The sequence below is a fragment of the Myxine glutinosa genome, chromosome 8, assembly GCF_964187855.1.
Source record: "Myxine glutinosa chromosome 8, kmMyxGlut1.1, whole genome shotgun sequence".
In the NCBI taxonomy this organism is placed as follows: Eukaryota; Metazoa; Chordata; class Myxini; order Myxiniformes; family Myxinidae; genus Myxine; species Myxine glutinosa.
Genome location: NC_136268.1, coordinates 41,656,936 through 41,683,721, shown reverse-complemented (window position 1 = coordinate 41,683,721; position 26,786 = coordinate 41,656,936). Strand labels below are relative to the sequence as shown.

Below are 26,786 nucleotides of genomic sequence, written 5' to 3'. Positions count from 1 at the left end.
GAGGGGAGAGCAGTATTCTATTGCGCTGCGGATGAAAGCCTTGTATGTGGTGAGGGCTCAGGTGTGCCAAGGAAGGACTTCACATGACGGAGGATGCCCAGTTGGCGACTGGCTTTGGAGGCCAGATTTGAAATGTGGTTTTCCCAGGAAAGATCAGGGCAGATAGTGAGACCAAAAAGCTTGAGTGACAGAACTTCTTGGAGAGGATTATTCAGAAAGTGGATGGGAGGGTTGTCCAGTGTGTCTTTTCGGAGAGACATCGTAAGAGTGTGAGATTTGTCAGGATTGAAAAACATGTTCCACTTGTTTGCCCAGTCTGTGATTTTGTCCAGGTCTGCAGAGAGTGAGGAGGCTGCAGACTGCCGATCTGAGGGATGAGGAATTGAGCGGCAGAGAGTGGAGTCATCAGCAAAGAGATAGAGAGGATTTTCAAGAGAGTCGGAGAGATCATTGATGAAGACCAGAAAAAGCACAGGGCCCAGAACACTGCCTTGGGGAACTCCAGCCTGAACAGGAAGAGGAGATGAGAGAAACCCATTCAGGGCCACACGTTGACTACGACTCGAGAGGAAGTCCGCCAGCCATGCGTGGAGATTTCCATGGATACCAAAGGAGGAGAGTTTGGTGAGCAGAGCAGGGTGCCAGACCGTATTGAAGGCACGTGATATGTCAAGGGAGACAGCTCTAATTTCCTGTTTGGCATTGAGGACCTCCATCCATTGTTGAGACAGCAGAATCAGCATGTCTAGAGTTGAGTGACCTGGTCTGAAACCAAATTGATGATCAGAGATCAAGCCGTTGGAGAAGAGGAAATATTTCATATCCGAAGCAATGATTGATTCCATGACTTTGCTGATAATTGGGAGAAGGCTGATTGGTCTGTTGTTGCTAGGATCTGTTTTTGTTCCTTTTTTGTGTAAAGCGGTGATGTTGGCTGATTCCCAAGCAGATGGCAGATGACCTTGAGCAAACGAGAGGTTGAAGAGAACAGAGAGGGAGTGAAAGAGCGGAAGCATAGGATTTTAGGACCTATGGGCTGATGGCGTAAGGTCCAGTTGCAGAATCAGAGTCTAGGGTTGACAGAAACTTTTCCACCTTGTCAGGAGGAAAGGACACAGTGTCCAGGAGCAACGGGGTACGGTGGGTACAGAGAGGGATGGGTTTGGGACACAAGATTTAGAGGCAAACACAGAGTTGAGGCATTCAGTTTTTTCACGTGCGTAGTCAGCTGTGTAGCCGTTTGAGGTAAAGGAGGGGATGGATGGGGAACAAACACCAGAAACAGATTTGACCAGACGCCACCAGGATTTGGAAGAGGGAGACAGATAAGAGAGTTCGGTCTTGAGAACAGAGAGATTTTGTTTCCTGGCTCTCCTGAGGGTGGACACACACTTGTTTCGGGCTTTGTGAAAGGAAATGAGATTTCCCTCTGTTGGATTTGCTTTCCAGGAGACGAAGGCAAGTTGTTTCTGGGCAACAGCCTCACCACAAGATTCCGTGTACCATGGACGGGAGGAAGAGTAAGACAACTGAAGACGAGATGGGATAAATCTGTGCATGAGAGAGAGCAATTTACTTTGGAAGAATTCCCAGGATGAGTTGATGTCAGAGGCGGTAGAGATGGGAGACCAGTCCAGATGATTGATGGCTGCTTGAAGACCGTGCCAGTTGGCCTGAGTGAAATGCCAGACTCGTCGATGCTGAGGAGGCTCTCTGAGAATGGTCAGAGAGATGTCCACTTTAACAAGCACATGATCAGATGAGCCGATTGGAGGAGAAGATGAGCAGCAGACATTTGCATCCGGCCGTAAAACATTGCTTCAAAAAGGGGATCAAAAAACAACAACAACCACGGTCCCCGAAAAGGCCAACCCCCGCCATGCGGGGAAAAATGGCCTCTAAACGGTGGTTTTAGTCATAACCAAGTCCAGAAGAGAAGATGCTCTGTTGACTGAGATCCGGGTCGGGAAATTGACAGATTGTGTCAGTCCCAGTGAGTCGCCGAAGTCCTTTGCTGAGGAGCCATGGCTGGTGGGAGAGGTACCCACACCCAGCCAACTGGCATGGTGACAATTGAAATCACCACATATGAGGAAGAGAGAGTTGGGATGAGTCGATAGAAGTTGGTCCATATTATCAGACAGCGAGATGTAGATGGAGTCATCACTGTTTGGTGGACGGTACAACACACATATGAACAAGGGGTGGGAGCGAAGGGGAAGCCGTAGCCAGAGGTATTCCTGGGGGTGAGGTGGAGAGAGGGCAGTGCAGGGCGAGTGAGAAAGAGAGTTTTTGATAAAGATAGCAACTCCACCTCCAGGATGAGGCTCAGGTCTATCATACCGGAGGAGGGAGTACCCCGGGAGAGATACTAAGGAATCAGAGACATCATGAAGGAGGAAAGTTTCTCTTAAGCAGATCACGTCTGGTTTGTCAGAAGCAACCTGTATGGAGAGATCAGTTAAGTTTGAACGAAGGCCCCAGATGTTTGAGGTCCATACCGTTAATGAAGAGGAAGGGGGAGCATCGGATACAGAATAGGGGGGGGGGGGTAGGGTAAGATGTGGAAGAGGAGGAAGAGGTAGGGAGAGCTGTTGAAGGTGTGTCAGAGATTTCAGAATAGCTCGGAGAAAGGGAAGGATGGGGCAGCCAAAAGGTTTGATGGTGATTGGGTGAGGCACAATGAGGTGTTATTTGAGGAGGGGAAGAGCGAGGCAGAAGGTTGGGGGAGATGGAGGTGAGAGTTGGAAGGGGGAAGAAGCGGGGAGGACGCTTTGAGGAGGAGGGGTGAGGGGGGAAATGGAGAACAAATGAGGGTGGGGAGATTTGAAGGGGAGGGGGAGTTTATGAGGGGAGGGGTTAGGGGGGAGTTTAGGAGGGAAGGGACAAGGACGGATTTGAAGGATGGGAGATGGGGAGATTTGGAGGGGAGGGGTGAGGAGGGAGTCTAGAAGGGGAGGGGTGAGGGGGAGTCTAGGAGGGGAGGGGTGTGGGGGGAGTTTAGGAGGGAAGGGGCAACGGGGGAGATTTGAAAGGGATGGGTGATGGGGAGGATTTGGAGGGGAGGGGCAAGGGGGAAGATTTGAAAGGGATGGGTGATGGGGAAGTTTTGGAGGGGAGGGGTGAGATTGGATTTTAGAAAGTGTGCGATTAATGGGAAACGAACATTTATTGCAAAACGAGTTTTTTGTGACCTTCGAGTTAAAAATAAGTTTGAGGACGCTGGAGGGGGGGGGGGGGGGGGGTGGAGTGCAGGAGAGTTTAGGGAATGTATTAAAGAGGAACTAACTGTAAGAGGGAAATTTTTTTTGGAAGGAATAGATTTGGTGAGCAAGTCGAAAGCACCCTTTTAAAGAAGAAGAAGAAAAAGGTGTTATAATATATGACAGAATACAGTACTTCAGGGGGAAGTTTAAACATTTTATAGTTTAACAGTGGAAACTATCTGGGGAAATGGGGGTGAAACACGTGGTCGAAGAACGAACGAACGAATAAGAACAACGAATAAGAACAGAGAAGGAAAAGTTTTTTTTTTTTTTTTTTTTTGAATTTTGAGTTGAGATTTTAAAGAAGGAAGTATGGGGTGAAAAGACTGGGAAAAACAGAGAACGAAAGTAATTGGAGCACAATCGATGGACCGCTGAGAGAAAAACAAAAGCCTCAAGGTAGGACAAGGCCTCAAAAGACACGACACGAATTAACACGATTTTCTATAAAGGTATGAAAGATTTACACCGAGAATCTTCCTCGGGACACACTGTAGGTACACACACCGAAAGATAAATACAGTTTTGACGAAAATACAAATGGGAACAATTGCTTAACTTCGATAGCGTGGAGAGCATGGACAGCTTCGAAAAAACGTACCCTCACTGGCAAGACCGGAAGCGGAAACAATGACGGTGGGAAGATTTGAAGGGGAGGCGAGGGGGGAGTTTATGAGGGGAGGGGTTAGGGGGGGATGATGGGTTTTTACCTAACATGACCTCTGACCTTTGTCCTTCGACCTCATGACCCTAAAATCTAATCATTTCATCGTTACCTCATTGTACATACCTGCACCAAGCTTGACAAAGATGCCTTCAGCCTTTCTCAAGTTATTGCGGAAACAAAAACCTATCACGGACGGACGGACAGCCGGATGGACAGCCGGGCGGACAGCCGGGCGGACAGCCGGACGGACAGCCGGGCGGACAGCCGGACGGACAGCCGGACGGACAGCCTGAAAACATAATGCCTCTAGCGACGGCGGAGGCATAAAAACTATTTTGACACAAGTTGCATAACTTCCATGCACTCTGGTCTTAATTTTGCTTGTTTGTTAACCTACGCACGTAGTGCAAAGTGGTGTTAATGCAATTAGTTCACTGTCTGTCTTCGGTCTATGATCGAGGAACTACTTGATTTCAATTGAATTTTATATTTTGAAAACTGTAGAACACGAATCAGAACATAAACCTGCAGTTTATTATGGCAGTACTTTTGCTCTGAATTTGGCAAATTTTACGGAATCTCATCCCGAGCACACATTATAACTCAGTAAAGGAATTGCTTCAGTTTGTCTGGCACTCGGGCAGTCAAACAAAATGGAAAATAATTCCAAACAAGAAATGTACTCTTTGTAGGGATGTCGTAAAGGACACAAAAACAGGCACAAATAAATATTTTGACATATTGCAGTCAAGTTGACCAGCATTTTGTGTCACTATGGGAAATTAGGGTGCAGCCAACGTTTTGAGCATTTGCCCTTCGTCTGACTCAGAGGCTATTTGTGAGGAACTCCCGACGTCCTTCAACCTCCATGTTTGATTGGAGTTATATACTAATAGAACGGCACTCGGTAGAACGTATACCTACCTCTACCAGGCTGAACAGTTTACGTTTTTGTATCCCACCGATTGGCCGGATCTGCCTCCTTACCTGAAACAGAATCTCATCGGCTTGTTATTGCACCTACCCAACTCAACCAGCACGTTTTGCCATACTCCATCCACAACATTTTGAGAGCTCCTGTTCACAGACAAACAGGGGGGAAAACATAACCCCGTCCACCTTCGGTGGTGGAGGTAGTAATTTAGGGGTGGAAAATATTTTCGTTCTTGAGAGCAGAGAACAATCGTCGTCATGGTGGAAATCTTGCAAATCAAAGCCTTGTAATAGCAAATGCTCTCAAATTGTGGTAATTGATAAAAATAAAACACAGGGACTTTCAAGTAATGTCTTGTAAACATTTCTCCATTCTCCATTCGTAAACAATCTCCATTCATTCTTGCCAATTCTTTGTTCATTGCATGCATTCTTTTCACACTTGGTGGTCAATTCTTCATCTTGTTTCCTTGGAGTTTGTTGAGGTTCCTCTTCTTTTCCCTCCCTGAGAGAGAAAGTTACCATCTTACTATAATTCACCAAATGTCCGTCTGTCTGTCTGTCTGTCTGTCTTTCCGTCCGTCCGTTCCCAGGTACCGCAAAAACGGCTGAACCGAATGCAACGAAATTTTGGGTGGGTAAATCCTGGGACCCCCTGGAGTAAAATAGGCTATATTGTTTTTCCAATTTCAGCTTTGGTCTCCAGCATTTTCAGGTTTGGACTCACGCCTAACGTTATTGTCCCGGGTACCGCAAAAACGGTGCAAGCAACGATATACCTCCATGCCCGTGGGATTCCCACTGGTGACCCCACTAGTTTGAATAATGTGTTTTTAAGAGTGGATAAATCGCTGAATTGTACCTTAGTTTTTTTTAGTCTGAAAACTGTTACACCCTTTATCCTTTGCTCACCACACCGCCTTCCCTCCCATTACATTCCCTTGCCAATTTATTTCCTTTGAAATTCTCAATAATGCCCAATCTGTTTATTTCATTGTTGGTTTTGCTTTTATCCAATCACATCTCATCGGCACATCTCATTGCTCTTATTCACTTTCGTTTGCCGATTAGGTTTTCTTCCCGTTCATGCTATTTTCTCCCAAGCCCACCCACCGACATCTCTATATGTTCTCCAAACTACTGCCTCAACTACTGCACAATCTCCAAACTACTCCCTCAACTACTGGACAATCTCCAAACTACTCCCTCAACTACTGGACAATCTCCAAACTACTACAACTACTGCACAATCTCCAAACGACTCCAACTACTGCACAATCTCCAAACTACTCCCTCAACTACTGGACAATCTCCAAACTACTATCTCAACTACTGCACAATCTCCAAACTACTCTAACTACTGCACAATCTCCAAACTACTCCAACTACTGCACAATCTCCAAACTACTCCCTCAACTACTGGACAATCTCCAAACTACTATCTCAACTACTGCACAATCTCCAAACTACTCCAACTACTGCACAATCTCCAAACTACTCCCTCAACTACTGGACAATCTCCAAACTACTATCTCAACTACTGCACAATCTCCAAACTACTCTAACTACTGCACAATCTCCAAACTACTCCAACTACTGCACAATCTCCAAACTACTCCCTCAACTACTGGACAATCTCCAAACTACTATCAACTACTGCACAATCTCCAAACTACTCCAACTACTGCACAATCTCCAAACTACTCCCTCAACTACTGGACAATCTCCAAACTACTATCTCAACTACTGCACAATCTCCAAACTACTCTAACTACTGCACAATCTCCAAACTACTCCAACTACTGCACAATCTCCAAACTACTCCCTCAACTACTGGACAATCTCCAAACTACTATCAACTACTGCACAATCTCCAAACTACTCCAACTACTGCACAATCTCCAAACTACTCCAACTACTGCACAATCTCCAAACTACTTTCTCCCTACCCTTCTGTTTTCTCTATTTTCCTTGCTTTTAATTGTTCTCGATCCACCATACCCACTTGTGCTAATGTATTGAACATATGGCCCTTGTGGTGCTGTGTGATGTTCCTTATTGGACAGCTGCAAATTATTCCTTCGTTTCTGCTTGCATGATAAAAGTATCTTTTATTGTAATGAATAAATTTCGAGTCCTGTTCCTTATATTAACCTTAATCTTCTATTTCTGACTCTGTGCAAAATCTTTTTTTTCTATTTGCTGATGACTCCACCCTCTGCCGTGACATCCCTCATCCTTCAGATAGGCATCAGCCTCTTCCCTCTTCAGATCTTGATAGAATCATGAGCCAATCTTACACTTGGAATATGTCCTTTAATCCAGAAAAATCGACTCTCTCACAGTCTTTCTGAAAAGACCATCTGGTGAACCATCCCATCTACCTCCTTAACAATCATCTTGAAGAAGTTCAGTCACTCAAACTTTTGAGTCTCACTATCAACCATGATCTTTCATGGACAAACCACATTTCTAAATTTGCCTCCAAAGCCAGCCACTAACTTTCTCAGCCTAAAAGTCCTTCCTTGACACACCTGAACCCGTATCCACCTACAAGGCCTTCATTTGCAGTTTCATGGAGTTTTTTTTGTCCCCCGTCTCACCACGGAGCGAAAGGGGGACTATGGTTTTCCCGTCCATCCTTGCGTGCGTCAGCGGAGGACCGAATTCGAATTTGGTGTGTGGGTGCAACCCACGTCAAAATCCAAGATGGCCGCCGCCATGTATGTCTGAACCTTGTGAGCGGAATATCTTGAAAAATAAGCGAAGTACCAACTTCTAATCTGGTGTGTGGGTGTATCTAGGCATAAGAAAGAACGCTCTTGAAAATTGGGTCGCCACGTCAAAATCCAAGATGGCCGCCACCATATATATGTCTGAACCTTGTGAGCGAAATATCTTGGAAAAATAAACGAACTACTAACTTCCAATCTGGTGTGTTGGTGTATCTACGCATAAGGGAGAACGCTATTGAAAATTGGGTCGCCACGTCAAAATCCAAGATGGCCGCCTTGCGTCTTCCACTTTGTCGACTCACATCACTTCACCGATGGGGGACCTAGGCGTAATGCTTGTTTAGTCGGTCGAAGGGCACTGCTCACCCCTTTGGGCTGTGCTTCACACCTTACTCAGTCAGCTTGACACACAGGTTGGTGGTCTCATTCTTCTATCATCTCCTTTCTGGTCTTGTACTTTATGCCCATTCCTTATTATGTCTTCATACCACCCCCTAGATGTGGGCAAGGGGGTTAACAAGGAGAGATGCAGAAAATATGGTAAAATGGAGAAGATTGTCATGGGGACCGCAAGGCTAACCCCTGTTCTAGCAGGGAAAATGGCCTTAAAATGCCTGTTGTTGTTGTTGTTGTTGTTGTTGTTTTATACCACCCCCTCCCAGTGTTCATTTCCTCCCCAATCCCCTCCCCCAGTTCTCTGTAAGGCACATGCTGTCTGCCAATAATCCTCCACCCCCTTTTCCCTCCACTGAAACTCCCAAAATGCAGACTCGCAGCTTACCTCCACTCATTTGCTCCTCTTTCTTCCCACTTGTGGACCAACTTAAACTATTTTGTTTCATGTCATTCTTCCCGCCAGGGCTTCAGGTCAATCCACCTTCACTCCCTTTGTCCTCCCCTTGCTCTCATTCTTGCCCATGTCTTTGGCCCCCTAGTCTCCCTCTACTTTGTCCCTCGACCCTGCTGTTGGTGTGCCACCCCCTCCTCCCCTCCCACTCAGGCCCAAATCTTTATTCTGTTCCTGTCATTATGTCGTGGTCTGTTTTTTGCTCTAGCTCGTCAATGAGCCTCGACTCTGTACCAAAAAACAAACTCGCTTTCCACTCGAATATTCATCTAGAACCTTGTTGGTTTGTTGTGAATCTTAACTTTTTCTTTCTGCACATGTTTTTAAAGAATGACCTGGAAATGTCAAGTCCACTTGGTTTGGTGTCTTTGCATAAAGAATCCCATCAAAATATCTTGTACGCCCTCTTGAGGCTGTTCTTCATCACGCACCAGTACTTCTTTAATAATGCATTGTCACGTGTTTATATTTGTCATGAATTGAATTTGGTTGGAAAATATATCTGAGAGGAAGCATACTTGCTTTCGAGCTAAAGAGTGTGGGTTTGATTTCCTGACCCTACTCTATGCTATCGATGAATGCACACCATCTGTCGAATAGAAAATTAAGCTGGTAACCTGGATTGTCAGCATTGTTTGCTGCTTGACGTTAAACATACTGTTGCGAATATGGAATTTGGCCTCCATATCCGCTTGTAAATATTCCCCTATTTTCTCCGATACTCCCCAACTCTCCCCTTACCCCATTCCCTAGTCCCATTGTCTGTAAACAACACCCATTAGAGCCGATCTTCCCCTTCATCCCCCCATTAAATGTCGTGCCCAGGTCCCCCGCACCACACGTAGACAATTATAGGACATCTTGCTAGTTATTCTTAATCTATGTCAGTTAAGGACTTGTTTCCATTAATTATGACTCTTCGTTGCACCAGAATGTGATGATATGGCACCAGTAGGAGTTTAGGACCTTCCCATACCTCCCCGCATCTCTTCCCATCATCTCAAGCTCCAACAACAACCACAACAACAGCGGCTTTGCGTCCTCACTCCGGCTCGGTTGGCCGCCATTGAACATGTGCTCGACGGGGTTACCCAGAAGGGGGCTCCCTGTCGGCCCCTCGTCAAGGGCGGAGCCGGTAACCCCCGCACCCAATGAGAAGCCATGGGCCGATGCCATATGGGGCGGAGCTAACGAGCGAGGGCGTGACTCCCCGCCGGATATACGCGGCCCCGCGCCGGACGTGACGTGAGATGCGCCCCGAGCTTGGAAGGACAAGACGCCACCCTCCCGAGCGCTGAGCGACCTCCCCGGCATCTCCACCAAAGTCGCGACCCACGAGCGCTGAGCGACCTCCCCGCATCTGCTGGACACCACCGTACGTGATTCTGTCCCTGAGCCAGGTGCACCTGAGCCATCGACTGCCGCTTTCCTTGCCATCAAATCCCGTGTGAGTCAGCGTTGTCCCGTTTATCTGTGGTCTGTCTAGGGTTAATATAAGAGTGTGTCTAAGTGCCTGTCTTCCTATGCTGTCCCTCTTGTAGTTGTAATCTAACCTTTTTCCGTACGAATATACTTGAGAACTGAACCCCTGGTGTCGTATTGTGTCATTATAACCCAGCCGGGTGTCTTCTCTTTCCCATTGAGCCAGCATAGCGCGGCTCGTCAACGTCGAGTATAGTCGGGTAATTCGGGTAACTTGTACGGATACGGCGGCCATCCCGCTCGGCCCACCATACCATCAAAGTCGTATCTGTAACAATTGGTGTCGAGGAGTGGAATTCGAACCCGGGACTAAATTTATTAGGCCCAAATTTTGGGAGGGAAAATCGATTCGGAGCGCGTTTCCCGCGCGAAATTATAACGGCGAAATTTCAAATTGTTTTACGAAAATAAAAAATAAAAACCGAATTTTGAAAGTCGCGCTATGGCGGATCAAGACGGCTGGGGTCCGGTAGGGGAGAGTGAGGCAGGGTCGGTCCAGGACCAAATTGAGGGACGTGAGGAGAGCGAAACAGCGAGGGTAGCAGGCGCGCAAAATGGCGCCTCGCTGGTCACCGCGCCGGCGACCGTGACAGCGCCCCTGGTGGATCCGAACCTTTTCCTCCTGCAAATGGGGGCCCTTATGGACAGGCTAGAAGCCAAAATGGGACAAATGGGGAACCGGATGGATGCTCAGGGTGAGCGATTAGAGGGCCAAATGGGGGTAATGGGAAACCAAATGGGGGTAATGAGGGACGAAGCGAGGGGTACCGGTGAGAAGTTAGACAATAATTTTGAGGAGTTAGACAAGAAAATTGGGAAGTTAGACAATAATTTTGAGGGGTTAGACAACGGGATAAAAGAAGTGAAAAATGGGTTAACGGGGGTAGAAAACAGAATGGCCGCTCAAGAGAATCAAATGGAAGGGATGCAAAAGGGGTTAGAGGGGTTAGAAAACAGTATGGAAGGCAAATTGAGGGACATGAGGGACCAAGCGGAAAGGGAAGTTAAACAAATGGAGCAGCAGATAGAGGGGGTCAGAATGGGGGTAGAAACCAAACTGGATGCTCACAGGGAGGAAATGGAGCAGATGAGGGTGGCATCTGGGCAGGAGATGCAAGTGATGGGAGAGGAGATCAGAAGAGGAGTGAGTGAGGAGGTCGGAGGAGTGCGCGAGGAGGTGAGGCACTGTGAGGAGCACATGGAAAAGGAGGTGAGAAAGGGGACTGTAAAGTTACAAGGGGGCATAGAGGACCTGACGCAGGAGGTGGAACAGCTGACGGAGGGACAAAAAGGACTAACGGAGCAGGTTCAAAGGAACACTGCAGTATTAGGAGGTATAAAAGCGACACAAAACGACATAAAAAACGACTTAATAGCGACAAAGAGGGAATGTCAGATAGTACGTGAGGGACTGACAACGAGGTTGGACGAGGTGATAGAGGTTATGGAGACGAAGGACCGGCAGGTGAGGACGCACATGGAAACGGTCAAGGTAGCCTTGGAGGACGAGCTTGAGGAGACGTACCGGGGAATAAAAGAAGTGAAGCACAAATTAGAAGAAGTGGAAGAAGGGATGAGCGAAATTAAGAAGCGACGGAGAGGGGATAAGAAAGAAATAAAAGAGGAGATAAAAGAATTGGTCCAAAGTCTGTGTTTGGATCGTGATGATGTGCTCATTAACCGGATGAGGGATTCGCAGGTGATGGAGGAGAAGCGAAGAGGAAGAGGACCCGGTGTAAGTGGTGACCAATATGGTCGTGCGTATGATGCGCCAGGGGATTTAAGGAGCTTGGGGGTCGAGATGGACCCGGGTGTTCGTGAGAGGCCGTTGGTGAAGTGTGCGACAGGTCTGGTGTGCGAAAGAGGAGGTGTGCGAGAAAGTCCGACTCTGGGGTGTGTGAGGAAAAAGTGCGTGCCAAGGAGTAGTGAGGGTGCTGGCGAGAGTGAGTCGGTCGTAGCGCGTGTGCGAGGGAGCACATGGAAGCGCGGTGTGGTGAGTGTTACAGAGGGTGTAACGGGAGAGTGTGCGCGAGAAAGGGGTGTGACCGACAGGTGCATGAGGAAAGAGTGCGCTGTCAGAAGTAAGGAAGAGTGTCCACCTGTGGTGAGTGTTACAGAGGGTGTAACGGGAGAGTGTGCGCGAGAAAGGTGTGTGACGGACAGGTGCATGGGGAAAGAGTGCGCTGTCAAGAGTAAGGGTGAGTGCGCTGTCAGGAATGGAGGTGAAAGTAGTGAGAGTGACATGGAGCGTGAGTTAGTTGTGACAGGTGAGCGAGGATGTACACCTGGGATGGAAGGATGCACACCTGGAATGGTAGAGCGTGAGTGGGAATGCACGCTGGAATTGGTAGTGAGGCACGTGGTTGGGTGTGCGAATGAGAGCACACCTGTGATTGTCACAGAGGAGGTGACCGAGGAGGGGGCGCGAAGAGGTGTATTGGTGAGGTGTGCTACCAACGAGTGTGTGCCAAAGTGTTCGGTGGTCAGGTGTGTGACCAAGGCGGTGAGTGGAATGGGTGTGCCTGGGTGTGTAAGGAAAGGTACGAGGAGCATGAGCACGGCTGGATGTGTGAGCAAGGAACGGGCTTCGGGGTGTAAGCATGCAGGTGAAGCATCGACATTAAACGGGTTAGAGGTTAGAGCGACTTTTAGCCGAAGCAGGCCCTCGGTGCGTGCCGGGCCTCGCTTTGAACGGCCGCGTCCAGGCTCCACTAGGCGGAGCTGGCAGCCCGATAGGAAGGGTCGTTATGGCGACCACGTTTTGTTGAGACGTGCCGGCAGGTCGAGATCGGGACATTGGATGGCTCCACGCCGAAGTGGTGCATGGGATCTCGGCCCGGGTAAGCCTCCGTCCCTGCCCCGAATGCGGGACGTATCCAGCCGCTGGCACAAAACAACCAGCATCCATTGCTTGGCTTTACGAAGCCGGGCTTTGGACAGGAATTGGCGCACCGAGAGGTATTAGTGAGTTGACTGGGTGATGAGGTTAGTGTTTTGGACCCAAAATTAGAGAAAAACAAAATTTGATGATTGGCAAGGGATTGGCAGTAGTGATTGGCAGATGATGGGCAGTGATTGGCAAATTTTTAATTTGTTGAAATTTGATGTGCAAAATTGGTAGTGAGAGACCCCCGATGTGGTGGGATGGCAAATCCACCATCCTTCCCATGGGGGGCAAAGGAGCACTAGATTATGGGGTGTATGGCAGTGAAAACTAGCCCGGGTGGGTTAGGTTATATCAATAGGGCCCTAGAAGATGACAGTAGGTAACGTTAAGATTAGTTAGTGACTGATACCTGTAGTGGGGACGCAGGTAGATTAGTATGGATGATAATGACGAGGGAGCGCAATAGTTTAAAGGGACGACTGGGAAGCGCAAGTTTCAGAAGGGAGTAGTTAGCTGAGATGATGCTGTGTGTGTGAGAATTGAACAGGTGTGATTGCACAGGTGTGCAACTGGACAGGTGTGTGGAGTAGTGTGTGAGTAATGAGTGTTGTGGATCAGCGCGAATGCGCTTGGGGAGAGAAGGGTGCAGGTGGCACCAGGTGTGAGAGCACAGGTGTGCAGGTACAGGTGTGTGGAGAGAGTTGGAGTGAGTGGTACGGAGTGGTGTGCATGGTGCGAAGGTGTGGATGGGGGAAGAGTGGACCCCTTTCACGAGCACCCGGGGCGGGTAGTGTAAGTGTTAGGTAGAGGGTGCAGGTAAATTGTGGTTGGATATTGGCATTTGTGGTGCGGTTGCAGAATGGTGTTGTGAATGGGTGCATTAGTGTTGTGGAAATGGCTGGGCGTGTAGCCTGTTAGTGTGTGTAGTTGGGTGGGCACTCCACCACTGTGAGGATGTCGGCCAGGTGAGGCCGCAGGTGGGCTCTGGGAGCCGGTAGTTGTGAGTGGGTGCCTGAGGATCCCGGGTGTGGATCGGGCAGCCCAGTGCCAGAGAGGGCACGGAGTGGGGAGAGAGCCAGAGGGCCTTCCCCAGGTAGTTAGGTTAGGGTGAGGAGCAGGTAAGCTCGGAGGCAACTGCAGTGGTGGAGGTGTGCAGGTGGGTAGACCCACTGGGAGAGGTACACGCCGCAGCCCAGAAATTGTGCGAGGGCACCGGGAGATGAATCGGGGGAGTGAGACCCCAAATTGAAGAGCACCACAGTTTGGCCAATGGGAATTGGTTTTTAGAACCCATAGTGTAAGAGGGCCAATGGTTTGGCCAGAGAAAGCCCCCGGGTAGTGTAAAGTTGTTAAAGTCATTTAGGAGATAGTTAGGATTGATGAACCTGTCGCACCATACGCAGCCACTTACCTGTGGTGATGATGATGACTCCACACCTGTGTTTTCTTTGTTTGTGTTGCAGAAATGAGAATTGCTGTTGGATTTGTGAGACGCATCACGACGTGGATGAGACATTGGGGTGATTCCATCTCTCCCTCCCTAGGAGGGACTGATGATGAATTGGTGATGGCAAATTTTGGTGTTGAGTTGAAAATGGCAAATTTTGATGAGAGTTGAAAATGGCAAATTTGATTGGTTAGGAGGGAGAGAAGACGAATTTGGTATATGGGAGGAACGGGGAAGACAGTAGGGATGTTTGTGGATTTGTAAAGTAGATGTTTATGGGTAGTGTTGTGTTTTGTTGATACAGTAAGGGGTAAGGGAGGGGCCATGTAGGTTACCTGGTGGGGGGGGCGTACGGTAGGAACGTACCTGTCTCACCTGGTTCCCATGTGCCCCCAGTGTGCATCACCTTGCATTGCGTGCACTTTTGCGCCCTTACCACCTTGCTCACTTGTCTTGTTTTTGTCTCCCACCTCCGAGGATCTGGCTTTGGGGTAGAGAGAGAGGAGAGAGAGGTGCTGGCGACGCAGTTGTGGGCCTGCACTTTCGCTGCTTGCTGCCGGGATCGATACACCATATGGACCGCAATGTTTGTGGCCACCCACGATGGACCGCAGTTCGTTTGCGGCCAAGCACCACCCGGGGATGGACCTATGGGTCAACGTGGCACCTATGCCATACAGGTGAACCACTTTTAAGTAACACCAAGTGCACCACAAGAAGAGCAAGAGACACCTGCAGGGTTAGGGGTTGTCGAATTTATTTTTATTCCAATGAACAATGGTGACTGCACCGATTGGTGGTGGGGTGGTGCTTTTGATGCGCGGGAAGGGTGCTCTGCACGTTATTAAAGGCCGTCGGCCACAGAGCACTCGTGGGTTGGTGTATCGATGTTGGCAAGCGCGCTCTCTCTATGCATAACATCTGCATGTGTTCCTCCAAAAACAGGTCCTGGATCGTAGTGTAAATAGCAGCGTAGTCTTGTAAATAATGCTCCCTACCGGCTGTATGTTTAGTTTGAGAATTCTTTCCGGATTCGGTTATCCTGTGGGTGTGTTTCTGTGAGGAGAAGGGTGCAACGTCGCAGGGGGACATATTTACTCATTTGTGAATATCTGTAAAACTGTCGCACTCAGGGTAGAGTTAATAGTAGAGGGAACTACATTGCGTGCCACACTAAAGTAGGTAAAAATTTATCGGGTCGGGACGCCCCGAGGGTAGAGAAGGGTGCAATGTTGCGAATATGGAATTTGGCCTCCATATCCGCTTGTAAATATTCCCCTATTTTCTCCGATACTCCCCAACTCTCCCCTTACCCCATTCCCTAGTCCCATTGTCTGTAAACAACACCCATTAGAGCCGATCTTCCCCTTCATCCCCCCATTAAATGTCGTGCCCAGGTCCCCCGCACCACACGTAGACAATTATAGGACATCTTGCTAGTTATTCTTAATCTATGTCAGTTAAGGACTTGTTTCCATTAATTATGACTCTTCGTTGCACCAGAATGTGATGATATGGCACCAGTAGGAGTTTAGGACCTTCCCATACCTCCCCGCATCTCTTCCCATCATCTCAAGCTCCAACAACAACCACAACAACAGCGGCTTTGCGTCCTCACTCCGGCTCGGTTGGCCGCCATTGAACATGTGCTCGACGGGGTTACCCAGAAGGGGGCTCCCTGTCGGCCCCTCGTCAAGGGCGGAGCCGGTAACCCCCGCACCCAATGAGAAGCCATGGGCCGATGCCATATGGGGCGGAGCTAACGAGCGAGGGCGTGACTCCCCGCCGGATATACGCGGCCCCGCGCCGGACGTGACGTGAGATGCGCCCCGAGCTTGGAAGGACAAGACGCCACCCTCCCGAGCGCTGAGCGACCTCCCCGGCATCTCCACCAAAGTCGCGACCCACGAGCGCTGAGCGACCTCCCCGCATCTGCTGGACACCACCGTACGTGATTCTGTCCCTGAGCCAGGTGCACCTGAGCCATCGACTGCCGCTTTCCTTGCCATCAAATCCCGTGTGAGTCAGCGTTGTCCCGTTTATCTGTGGTCTGTCTAGGGTTAATATAAGAGTGTGTCTAAGTGCCTGTCTTCCTATGCTGTCCCTCTTGTAGTTGTAATCTAACCTTTTTCCGTACGAATATACTTGAGAACTGAACCCCTGGTGTCGTATTGTGTCATTATAACCCAGCCGGGTGTCTTCTCTTTCCCATTGAGCCAGCATAGCGCGGCTCGTCAACGTCGAGTATAGTCGGGTAATTCGGGTAACTTGTACGGATACGGCGGCCATCCCGCTCGGCCCACCATACCATCAAAGTCGTATCTGTAACAATACCTTTCTGGGGTGAATGTCACTCCCATTCTGGTCAAATTCCCACTCCAACTTGCGGGAAGTCGTGCATCAGCTACACAACCACATCCCCGGAAATGATGCAGCCAGCGGCCGAGCTGAGCTGCATATGATGGATGAATGAAAGTAAAAAGCTGTTCACTGTTTCAAATGTTTGAATCAAATTTTGTCTTTAATGTTTGGTTCAGTCCGTCCGTCTACAAACTTCAGTTTATGATCGAGGAACAACTTTATTATAATTCAATGTTATATTTTGAACACAAATTGGAACATGAATCGAAAAACAAACATGTAGTTTAGCGGTTTTCTGACTGAATTTGTCCCAATCATACATGAGAGGAGTGAGATTAATTTTGTTTTTACTCAAACAAAATTGAAAATCATTCCAAACAGGAAACCTACTGTTTTTAAGGACATCAGAAAGGACAATGAATGAATGAATGAATGATCGTTTTAAGGCCATTTTCCCCGCTAGAGCGGGGGTTAGCCTTGCGGGCCCCATGACAATCATGGCTCCCTGTGTGAGGCAATGTTTTTATGGCCGGATGCCCTTCCTGACGCCAACCCCCTTGGTCACGCTCTTACGATTCGCAGGGATACGGTGTACCTATTCTAAACTGGGGTACACACCAGGATCATTCATCCCAGCAAGCTGGTACTCAATTTGCCGACCTCGGAAGGATGACAGGCTGAGTCAACCCCCCTGGCGTTAATTCAGCGATCGGCCGGGATTCGAGCCCAGGATCCGAGGATCCCAAGCCGGCACCCTAACCGCTAAGCCAACACCAGGTTGGCCAGGCACAAATAAACTAATGTAACGTGTTAAACAAGGTGGTGTATAACAAACTGCATCTAAAGTGGCAAACTTTTGCATTTTTTTTCTGCGACCTTTAAAGTCTATTTTTTTTTTACCCTCGCCAGAGGAGAGGGTATTGCATTTGGGTCCGTTTGTCTGTTTGTTCTCACAGAACATGAGTATGCTTTTCTCTGCAACCGTTCGTTTGATTGACATAAAATTTCACCATAGGAGTGACTCCCCCTGTATAATTTTTTAATGATAATTATGACGTCATCGGTCACGTGGTATGGGCGCCATCTTGGAAAAACCGATAAACCTTGCATATCCATATCTCTGAAACCGCTCCGTGGAAAAAAATTGAAACATGTCTCAGTCAAGTACTCCCCATGGGGAACAACATATGTCAACAACATATGTCAACAACATATGTCAAGACAAGATGATGTCATAGGTGCTTCCATTATGACGTCATAATTCGACAAGTACAAAACCATCCGATGAAGATGAAATTTCTTGAGCGTCATCTCGGGATAAATTGGTATAGAAAAAAAATTTGATGACGTCATTGGTCACGAATTCGGCCGCCATATTTATTTTAACCCAAAAGCCTTAAAAACCACTAAAACACATCCTTGTGAGGGTGTGCAATCTCTGATTTCTCTTTCTTGTTTTCTTTGTTATATGGTGGTGAAGTTGAGTGCCGTGTGGAGAAGATTAGATAGTGTTTGGCATTTCAATTAATGCTCTGCTCCTGTATTGAATCAATTTACTGGTCTTGTGTTTTGCCAGCTGAAAGAATGCATGTCTGTGTTTCATGCGCTCTCACTCCACTCATCTTTTCATAGGTGTGCAGTTGTGGTGAAGTGGTCAAAGTGAAAGTGCTTGGTGTGTTGGCCATGATAGATGAGGGCGAGACAGACTGGAAGCTAATTGCCATCAACGTGGAAGATCCTGAGGCTGACAAATTTAACGGTTTGTTTTTGCACTTGTCCATTTTTTTAGTTGCATGGTCTGATGACAAAAGCTCACTCACCATTTACAGTACCTTAATGCTGCGTTGTGGGACTTGCATGCAGTGAGTGCTTTTAATTGCCTTCTTGCATGGTTTATGAATAGCAAGTTAACTAAGGGCCTATTTAAGACCGACGAATACATCACTCCATCAAGGTGAGAGTTGGTCTATGTTGGTAGACAATTGAAGTTTTAGTTTTGTATTACCTGGAAGTCAATACAGGTTAACCGTCTTGGGAAGCAAAATAAAGCAGATATTTCAGGTGTTTAACCCTTCGTCGCAAGAGCCCTTCAAAATCCTGCTTTCTCTGATGATGGTCTAACCCTGGTGTTGGGCTAGCGGCTAGGGTGTCAGCTTAGGATCCTAGGATCCTGGGTTCGAAACCCGGTCGATCGCTGAATTAAGGCCAGGGGGGTTGACTCAGCCAGTCATCCTTCCGAGGTCGGCTAATTGAGTACCAGTTCACTGGTAATTCCCTGTTTGTCGTTAAAGGTGGCAAAAAGGGTTGGCGTCAGGAAGGGCATCCGGCCGTAAAACATTGCTTCAAAAAGGGGACCGAAAAACAACAACTACCACGGTTCCCGAAAAAGGCCAACCCCCGCTTGTGGGGAAAAATGGCCTCTAAAGGTGGTTTTTTTTATTTTTTTTCCTGATGATGGTCTAACATTCGAACTGTAAGCTTTAATTTGAGCCATTGGTGGTTGATCAGCTTCTGAAGTAGAAAGGGGTTTTAGAGGATATGAAGGGGAAAATAAAACTTCCTTGGGGTGGGGAATTGGGGGGAGGAGTCCCTGCAACTTGGACTGCCCGAGCAGGTGTTCAACTAGCAACAACTTGCCAAGCCACGTTAACTCAAAACTCACCCCTCCTCCACCCAAACTATCCCTCAATGACAATTAAGGCAAAGCAGTGACAGAGAAGATGAATGAACAAATAAGAAAGAACACGAACACTTTTTATCGGTAAAATAACTTTATTAAAAAATAATAATGTCGTGTGATTCCCCAGGTGAACACCATAGGGATCACGGATAGCCAAAGCGAGCTTTTAACTCCGAGGCGACTGATCAAAAGCGGATTTTACTATATGCGCCGGAGGAAGAAAGGGGAGGGGAAGATGAAGGGTCTTACCTGTTGTCCGCCGGCAGTCCCAAAGCCTGCAAAGAAAATAACTCAAACAAAAAACTGGTTTAAAATGTACAAAAATAAACAGGTTTATTAAAACGGAATGCCGATAACAAGAACCGTGACGGTAAACTAAATTCCTAAACGGGACGTCCCCCACACCAGACTTGAACACAGACGAAGGGAAGAATAAATGAAAATAAATATGTGGGGTTATCGTGCACTTAGCTCAATCGGCTGTCCCGGCACCTCGTCAAGACCCGTATCAGGCCCCCGTTCCTGTGCGTGAATCCGCACATGGTTCCTGCCTTGGCGGGAGGGAAGTAGGCCTCAGTCTGCCTCGCTCGCTCGCTGCTAGGCCTCACTGGGCATCTTGCTCACCCCGGTCTCGTGGTGTTCCAGCGGCAAGCCGCCCTCGACCAAGCGCAATCGCTCGCGAGGTCCCAAACGTGAAGATGAGGGAGGAGAATCGTCAGCGCACAGCCATCCACCATCACCCAGAACGCGAGCAGGTACAAGATGATCAGGAGAACAGCAGAAGAAGACCAGAGCGCAAGAACGACCATGGAGCAAGAGAGAGAAAATGCCGGTCAGACAGTTCTTTTATTGACCACCTCGTGACTTCATCTGTGCCTCTGCACCAATCCCCGCAGGCCACCACTACGTTGTCCAGCTCTCCACCACTCAGCGAGCAGTCCGCCTCTGTCGTCATCAGTCGTACCTTGCCAATCAGCATGCTGCTTCCTCCTCGGCCTTCTATCACCAATCAGTGAGTGTCTTCTCGTTCTGCCCTGGCCAATCACGGCTCCTCGGGATGTGTCTTCGGCCTTTGTGGTGATCTAGCTGGTTGCCATCCCATCGGCAGTGCTCAGAACTGGCTTCCGGTTGGTTTAATTATTTAGTGTGGTTTAATGGTCATTCTCACTAGTGTCTATTGCGGTGCTATAAGGGCCAAAGGATCAATCGCATGGGGAACGACGAATAGGAAAGTAGTTCACATAATCCCTATAACTAGTTAACATGCCCATTCCTCGTAATGGGGACGAAGATGCACCTTGATCCGACATCCGGGCTAAACAGGTCCTCTACTTATTACGTGGTGGTTCTTCTTCTTCACGACAGTCGGAGCATGTTACCTACACAAATCTACCTGGTCTAAAGTATCTCCACCCCACCAACACAACAATAATAAACAAGTGCTTAAATAGAGCACTGTGTCTCTTGTCACATTCTGCTGCTTCTGTGTATTTTGGGGTGGGTTATAACTTTTCACTTCAATAATGTGCTTAAAAATCGTTAGCTGTATGAGTTATTTTGTTTTAACCATTGTAATGAATTTGCTACAGCCTATTTAATGCCCTTTTTCTATTTTTCGGTGATTTTGGCCTCATATATTTTTTGATAAAAACACAGTCAAGACAATCATTAAGAAGTGGAAGGCGAATGGTACCACCAAGTCCCTGCCTAGATCAGCAGTCCCTCCAAACTGGATGACCAAGCAAGGAGGAGACTGATCAGAGAGGCCACCAAGAGGCCAATGGCAACTTTGAAAGAGCTACAGGCCTTTATGGCAATGATTGGTCATTATGTGCATGTGACAACAATATCCCAGGCACTCCACAAGTTTGGCCTGTATGGTCAGGTGGCGAGAAGGAAGCCATTACTCAAAATAGCCCACCTTGAGTCTCGTTTGAAAAAGAAAAAAAAACCACTCTGGAGATTCTGAAGCCATGCAGCAAAATGTTTTGTGGTCTGACGAAACCAAGATGGAACTTTTTGGCCTAAATGCAAAACGTTACATTTGGCGCAAACCCGACACAGCACTTCACCCAAATATCACCAACCCTACTGTGAAGCATGGTAGTGGCAGAATCATGTTATGGGGGATGTTCCTCATCAACGGGGACTGGGGAACTTGTCAGGATAGAAGGGAAAATGTATGGTGCAAAATACATTAAAATCCTAGGGGGGGGGGGGGGGGCGGCCTGCATACAGCGCTGCTTGTCAAGAACTAGATATTGTTTTGCCAGGACAATTCAGTGTTGTCCACATTTTATTGCATTGCATCTTCCTAAGTGCAAGCACATTGATTAAACCATCTGCAGCAGGTGGAAAAAGCAGCTAGGAATCTTTTTGTTTCAATGGCTGAGGTGCTACTTGAAATTTCGCATGGACAACTAGATGGGTAAAAAGTTCTTCATGAGATCTCCAAACAACATGGCACAGTGGGGTGTTGAAGTTTGCCACCAGAGTCTAAAAAGCTGCTTTTTGGAAATTCGGCCATTTCTAAGGACTCATATCTCCAACACCACTAATACATGGACTATTGTACTCTGTGAACTTGAAGACTGAACAACATACTTTACAAATTCAAAATACTAAGGTTGTTCTTGCTTTATTAAAACTAGTGAGATACCCGTGCTATGCACGGGTGGGAGGCCAGAAGCAAACAGGCAATGCCGATACGGCGAATGCTGAAGCATGAAACCAATAAATTCCACATTCCTGTAGCACCTTCAGTCGCATGTCAGACATGGACAGCAAGTTCGTGAAGGACTTCCATGAAAAACGTACCCGTTTGCGAACAAACCCATACGTTCACGTATAGAAACATCGATCGTATAGAAACATCGATCGTGGGACCGTGGCGAATCTGCACATGGCGATCCACGAAGTTCACGTAAAGAAAGTAGAAACCATCACGGCATGTAGTCATTTACTTGAAGCCGATATCTTTTTTTTCATTCCAAACAACATAAATCCAATCACCACGGTCCCACGAATTATTCACAAAATAAACTTTTAACAACATTGTTAATGTTTCCTTCATTGTAAAAACTACCAAGTCAACAGTTAAAAGGATTTTGAGCCGATAGGTGTTACGGCCTTGACAAGATCGATGGAGACAGTGATCTGTTAGCTTATACACCGCCCAAATAGCTATGTGGAATTCTCTCATGTAGAGAATAAACACGCGTCGTTTGAACTTTGGCCGATGTCATTATTTACTTTTAATGATCTTTATATACGCATCAAAAAGAAGATAATTGGTTTTGGGTCGTCCTTTCCGCATATCTCGTGGGATTGTGAGTTGGAGAGACGATCGTGATGGCGGGGACGGGGTTGGCATTCTCTCAAGCAGGGATTCAACCCATGTCCTTATAAAAGGTCTTTGTCCGAGGTCACCGAGTCCGACCGGAGCAGCCGTTTGTGCGGCACCCGGGAAAATAACGTTATGTGGGAGTCCAAACCTGAAAATGCTGGAGGCGAAAGCTGAAATTGGAAAAACAATATAGCCTATTTTACTCAAGGGGATCCCAGGACTACCCACCCAAAATATCGTTGCGATCGGTTCAGCCGTTTTTGCGGTTTGCGGATTAGTGATGGCAATGTACGAGAGAGCGTGCACAGCTGTAAGGACGAAGGACGGGAACAGTGGTGAGTTTGAGGTGAAGGTGTGAGTGCATCAGGGGTTGGTACGAAGTCCACTACTATTTGTAGCTGTGATGGAGGTGCTGGCTTGGAACGTAAAGGACGTTGAGTTGTTGTATGCAGATGTGGGAGTTGTTGTATGCAGATGATCTTGTGTTGATTGGGGAGAGTATGGATGGACTGAAGGAGAAGATGAACAAGTGGAAGGAATGTATGGAGGCAAAAGGTCTGAAGGTGAATATCGGAAAAACGAAGGTGATGGCAAGTGGTAAAGCATGTGGTGAGGTGGAAAGAATTGGGAAGTGGCGGTGTGCTGTGTGCAGGAAGGGTGCCGGAGTGAACTCCATTCAATGTGCACTGTGCGCTGAGTGGGTTCATAAAAAATGTAGTGGTCTGAGAGGGTCATTAGCCAGTGTGGCAGCTACATTCAAGTGTAAGGTGTGCACAGTGGGAGCTGCAGATGGTGGAAATGTTGAGTTGGATCTTGGAGACTGCGTGAAGCTGGAAGGTGTGAAAACATTTTGCTACCTTGGAGACATGCTGAATGGGGAAGGTGGATCAGTCTCTGCAACGGTTGCTCGAGTGAGATGTGCATGGAAGAAGTTTCGGGAACTGAGTGGCGTGCTGACGAGGAGGGTAGTTTCGGTGAAGCTGAAGGGAAAGGTGTATGCTGCATGTGTTAGAAGTGTTATGATTTATGGGAGCGAGACATGGGTAATGAACATAGAGCAGCAAGGAAGGCTGGAAAGGGTGGACATGCGAATGGTTCGGTGGAAGTGCGGAGTATCGTTGAGAGAGAGAGGAAGACAAATGATGAATTGCGAAATACTATGGGAATAGAGCCTGTGATGGATGCTGTGAAGAGAAACAGGTTGAGATGGTTTGGTCATGTGTTGAGGAAGGATGAAACTGACTGGTTGAGAAGAGTGATGGAAATGAATGTAGAAGGAAGTAGAGGACATGGAAGACCGAGAAAGACTTGGCTAATGGTGGTGGAAGAAGAAATGCGGGCAAGGGGGATGGATGTAGTTCACTGCATCACTAATCCTACAAGGGGAGATGTAGAAAATAGGGTAAAATGGAGCAGATTGTCATGGGGCCCTGCAAGGATAACCCCTGCTCTTGCAGGGAAAATGGCCTTAAAATACCTGTTGTTGTTGTAAATGTGCATGACACATTTGAGGCGATTTTCTGACATCTTTTCTATGGACATCGTGGCAATGCATCCCCATCATGGAGGACACCATTGCTGAATAAACATAGCACTTGTTGTGACAATACTGGTTGATGATTGGCTGGGTGGCAATACTATTACGCTGCGCGACCAACTCATTGCACTCGTGAGTGGCTACACTATAAGAAAATAGTGATGATCATCAACGAAAAAATGGTGTTGGACAAAATTGATGATGCAAACTTTTTATATTGATGAGAAAATGTGTTTCTGAAACTTGTTCAAGCGAAGATAAATAGCACACCTCCAATGGAACGAAAGCTCAGACCTGCTCATGGCCTCCACGTTTACCTTGCGAAAGCAATAACTCAAATGGCCATCAAACACAGCACCTCCAAATTACAATGAACCCAATCCTATACATAGGTAGATACATCGTTATTTACTTGCATAAATAGGCATTCCTGTCAACATTTGTATTTGATCCATCGAAAATGGAAGGTTACTAATTTTAAAATTGCAAAAGCATCACATAAATATAATAGCCAGGCAACGTCGGCCTCAACCACACACCATCTCAGAATAACACCTGGTTATTGAGATTGTTCTGCTTGCTTCAGTCATGGAATTTTTTTCATTGTCACCTTTTCACAAGGATTGGAAGAGGTTTTATCAATTTCACCAGTGGAAGGGAGGATGTCAATTTTTTAATCAATTTTTTTTTTAATCGATATATTTTTTTAGGAGATAGAATATCAATTTTATCAATTTCTCAAATGTAATGATTTCAGATTATTGTTATACACCTTGCTACTCATGAACTACATCTGTAATCCATAGACTCTGGCGATGCTCTGCATTATTAAATGGTTGGTCTTGTTTGAATATTGAACTTTGTTTAACATAACGATAACGCATGTCTGCAGTCTTTTCCTAGCAATGCTTTTGTCCACCGTTTGTGCATTCTTATTATATCCTGCTCCTCTATCAACCTGTCCACCTGCTGCCCTCTGCTGTTTAACCCCTCCGTGAGCCTCGTCCTCTTACTAAAATAAATATAAAAAAGCTAGGAGGTAGGTTTGGCGATTTTTGGATAATGACTATCCTATTGAAGAGTGGCTAATCAGATGCTCATTTCTTTCAAAGCAAAAATAATTGCTTTGGATCTGTGATGTGACGTAGTTGTTGCAACAAGGAAATTTTGTCCATGGTTTGACTACTTGATCCCTCGATTTTCATCGCTCATTCTTTGGATTGGTTCAGTTCAGTTCAGCAACCACAATGCTTCAGCAGCAATAAGTTGCGTTGAACATGTCCAGTGCTGCAAGTTGGTACATTTGTGCATGCCATTATGAAACAATTTTGGGTGTTTTTAATTTTTTTTAATACACATTTACACACTGTAAAGCACCATGTGCTGTATAAACTCGTGCAGCAGATATTGAAAGTCAGCTGTAATCAAGATGCCATGAGGTAAAGAGCTGACTGACCTTTAACTTGAAATTGGTGGTTATTGGATGCCAGAGGTTCGTGACATTTCCATCACATTTGGCCTTTTCAAGGCAACTGTGGGTAATGTTGTTTGGAAATGGGGAACAGTTTGTACAAACGGAAATAAGACTGGAAGGCCAAAGTTATTGACAGATCAGGCCAGAAGAACGTTAAAATGTGGAAGGGCACAATGTTGCACGTGTTTTGTATTTATTTATTTATTCAGTATATTTAGTCGAGGCTCGTATAAGAGCTAACACATCAAACATATAATAAAGGTAGCGGGAGACAAGAGGGGGGGGGGGGGGGGGGGGAGGGGAGAGAGAGAGAGAGGGAAACGCAACAACAGTTGAGAACAGGGACATCAGGAGAACTGTGGAACAGGGCTCGGCAGAGTACGCGGGATAAACAAGATGGACACGACGGGGTTTTTCAAAACATTAAACAGGAATTTTGAAGGACGTGGTTTTGGTTTGTATGAATGGTGGTTGAAAAGATGAAGTTTTTGGATATATGAATGAATGAATTGAGATGGTGTTGAACAGCTGTTTTAAAGACCCGGAAGGAGGAGTGGGATTGAAGAGAGTGAGGGAGTTTGTTCCAGAGGTGGGAGAAAAGACGAATGAAAGAGTGAAGGTGAGCAGAGAGTCTTGATATTGGCAGTTTAACCAGAAGAGGGTTGCTGGCAGATCTTGTGTGACCTGTAGGAATATTTGGGGGACAGAGCACAGACAGAGCTGGGGAAGCTAGGCCGGAGAGGAGTCGGTAGAAGACAGTATTGAGCAGCTCAGTAGTGCCAAGGAAGGATTTCACAGGATGGAGGATGCAGTTCGGTGACTGGTTTTGGAGGCGAGCTTGGAAATGTGGCTTTCCCTGGAAAGATCCTGGCAGATGGTGAGACTCAAAAGCTTGAGTGACAGAACTTCTTCAAGAGGATTGTTGAGAAATGAAATGGGAGGGTTTTCCAGATGGTCTTTTTAGAGACATAGTGAGAGTGTGAGATTTGTCAGAATTGTAAGACATGTTCCGCATGTTTGACCAGTTTGTAATTTTATCGAGGTTTGCCGAGAGTGAAGAGGCTGCTGCCTGCCTATCTGAGGGATGAGAGATGGAACAGCAGAGAGTGGAGTCATAAGCAAAA

General features: G+C 47.1%; 1 protein-coding gene across 3 annotated transcripts in view; it reads left to right on the top strand.

The window, feature by feature from the left end:
- Positions 1 to 26,786, top strand: part of LOC137432432 (inorganic pyrophosphatase-like) — a 283,251-nt gene that overhangs the window by 79,667 nt on the left and 176,798 nt on the right. For all 3 annotated transcript variants that reach the window (XR_013624297.1, XM_078783203.1, XM_078783204.1), the window contains one exon: positions 18,258 to 18,384. Coding sequence is in view for 2 of the 3 variants with exons in the window: in XM_078783203.1 (XP_078639329.1) it covers positions 18,258 to 18,384 (127 nt within the window). In the remaining variant the exon portion in view is untranslated. The remainder of the gene's footprint in view (positions 1 to 18,257; positions 18,385 to 26,786) is intronic.